Raw genomic sequence first — 2,051 nt, forward strand, 5'->3', positions numbered from 1 at the left:
TATATATTATGATATATATGATATATGTACATATATACTCATATATATGAATCTGGAAATCAAAAGAAAAGTTCTAAACTTATCAATTTCATGCTTATTAATAGATGAATGCTAATGGAATTGCAGGAGTAAATGATAGCACCTGAGGGAAAAATAATATTGTCATAAAATTGCCAAGAAGGAACAACTATACTCAAGGGACAAACAATGACAGTAAAACAGCAAAAAAAAGAACTGAGAAAAAATAGAAATAATAAGAATATATAGGGGAAAGTCTTATGAAGGTGATGTTTTCAAAGAAAATTTCAATAATATAGTGAAATTGAGAATAGTGGATAGATAATACTAAAGGTAATGATGGCCATCAGGCCACTTATGGCTCTGTTTTAGTAAAGCTGAAGAGTTAATAACCAGGAGTATCCATTCACTTTCAGGTCGGTCCTGGAAGAATGCCAGCCCAGTATCCTCCCAGACCTCACTCCATCGCCTGGTCCAACATTTCCCACTTTAGCCCCATGTTCTACCTCACTGGCTTCCCGGGCTTGGAAGCCATCGAACGCTGGATTTTCATCCCCTTTTTCTTGATGTACATGGTGGCCATCTCAGGAAACTGTTTCATTCTGATAATTATTAAGACCAGCCCTCGCCTGCACACACCCATGTACTATCTGCTGTCCTTGTTGGCCCTCACTGACCTGGGTCTGTCGGTGTCCACCTTGCCCACCACTATGGGAATCTTTTGGTTCAACTACCATGGTATCTACTTTGGAGCCTGCCAAATCCAGATGTTCTGCATCCACTCATTTTCCTTCATGGAGTCCTCAGTGCTACTTGTCATGTCCTTTGACCGCTTTGTGGCCATCTGCCACCCGCTAAGGTACTCAGTCATCATCACCGGCTGGCGAGTGATAAGGGCAGGCTTGTTTGTCATCCTCCGGGGACCTGTGGCCCTTGTCCCTATTGTCCTCCTCCTGAAGGCCTTTCCCTACTGTGGCTCTCTGGTCCTCTCCCACTCGTTTTGCCTACACCAGGAAGTGATACACCTGGACTGCGTAGACACCACCTTCAACAACCTGTATGGACTGACGCTGGTGGTGTTCACTGTGATGCTGGACCTGGTGCTCATTGTGCTCTCCTACGGACTCATCCTGCACACGGTGGCAGGACTGGCCTCCCGAGAGGAGCAGCTCCGAGCCTTCCAAACATGCACCTCACACCTCTGTGCGGTGCTAGTGTTCTTCGTGCCCATGACGGGGCTGTCCCTGGTGCACCGCTTTGGAAAACATGCCCCGCCTGCTGTCCACCTTCTTATGGCCAACATCTACCTGTTTGTACCTCCCATGCTTAATCCAATTATATACAGTATTAAGACCAAGGAGATCCGCTGTGCCATTGTCAAGTTTCTAGGCCTTAAAAAGGTCACTGCTGAGCCCTGGGGCTAACTGTGTCTCCAACTACCCAGAACAAGGCCCCTAATTGTACCAAAAGTCTATAGAGATGAGCACCTACTACAATATACCATATCTTCAAAGTTTTTTTTCTTACCCTAAATAAAATACGGATGAACTTTCTTCTTAAGATATGGATTAAAAATATGACCTTCTCTTAGCTGGGCATGGTGGTACATTCCTATGTTCCCAGACTTGAGAGGCTGAGACAGGAGGATCATAGATTCAAGGCCATCTTCAGGTACTTAGTGAAGCTCTCAGCAACTTAGCAAGACCTTGTTTCCAAATTTAAAAAATAGAGCTTGAGGTATAGCTCAGAAAAGAAAGAGAGAAAGGAAGAAAGAAAGGAAGAAAGGAAGAAAGAAAGAAAGAAAGAAAGAAAGAAAGAAAGAAAGAAAGAAAGAAAGAAGAATATCAACCTTAATTAAATTATAATAGCTACCCTTACATCTGAGATCTGGCATTTTTGGTAGCATCAAAACCTACACAGAGGAAGACTTCATCAAGAATGATCATCAATTTACAAAAACCAAAAATGAAAAAACAAACACTAAAACAAAGCAATAAATAACAAAGCACTCAGAACAAATTCTAGAAGAGACC

General features: G+C 42.6%; 1 protein-coding gene across 1 annotated transcript; it reads left to right on the forward strand.

Annotated features, from left to right (window-relative positions):
- Positions 1 to 449: 449 nt before the first annotated feature.
- Positions 450 to 1,442, forward strand: LOC308267323 (olfactory receptor 51M1-like; the record flags this gene model as incomplete). The annotated part of the gene is made up of 1 exon (XM_080701973.1): positions 450 to 1,442. One exon carries the CDS (start codon positions 450 to 452, stop codon positions 1,440 to 1,442), a length of 993 nt encoding a protein of 330 aa, XP_080558099.1.
- Between the last annotated feature and the right edge of the window lie 609 nt (positions 1,443 to 2,051).

Source organism: Muscardinus avellanarius (genome assembly GCF_963383645.1).
Source record: "Muscardinus avellanarius genome assembly, chromosome: 1".
Lineage (NCBI taxonomy): Eukaryota > Metazoa > Chordata > Mammalia > Rodentia > Gliridae > Muscardinus > Muscardinus avellanarius.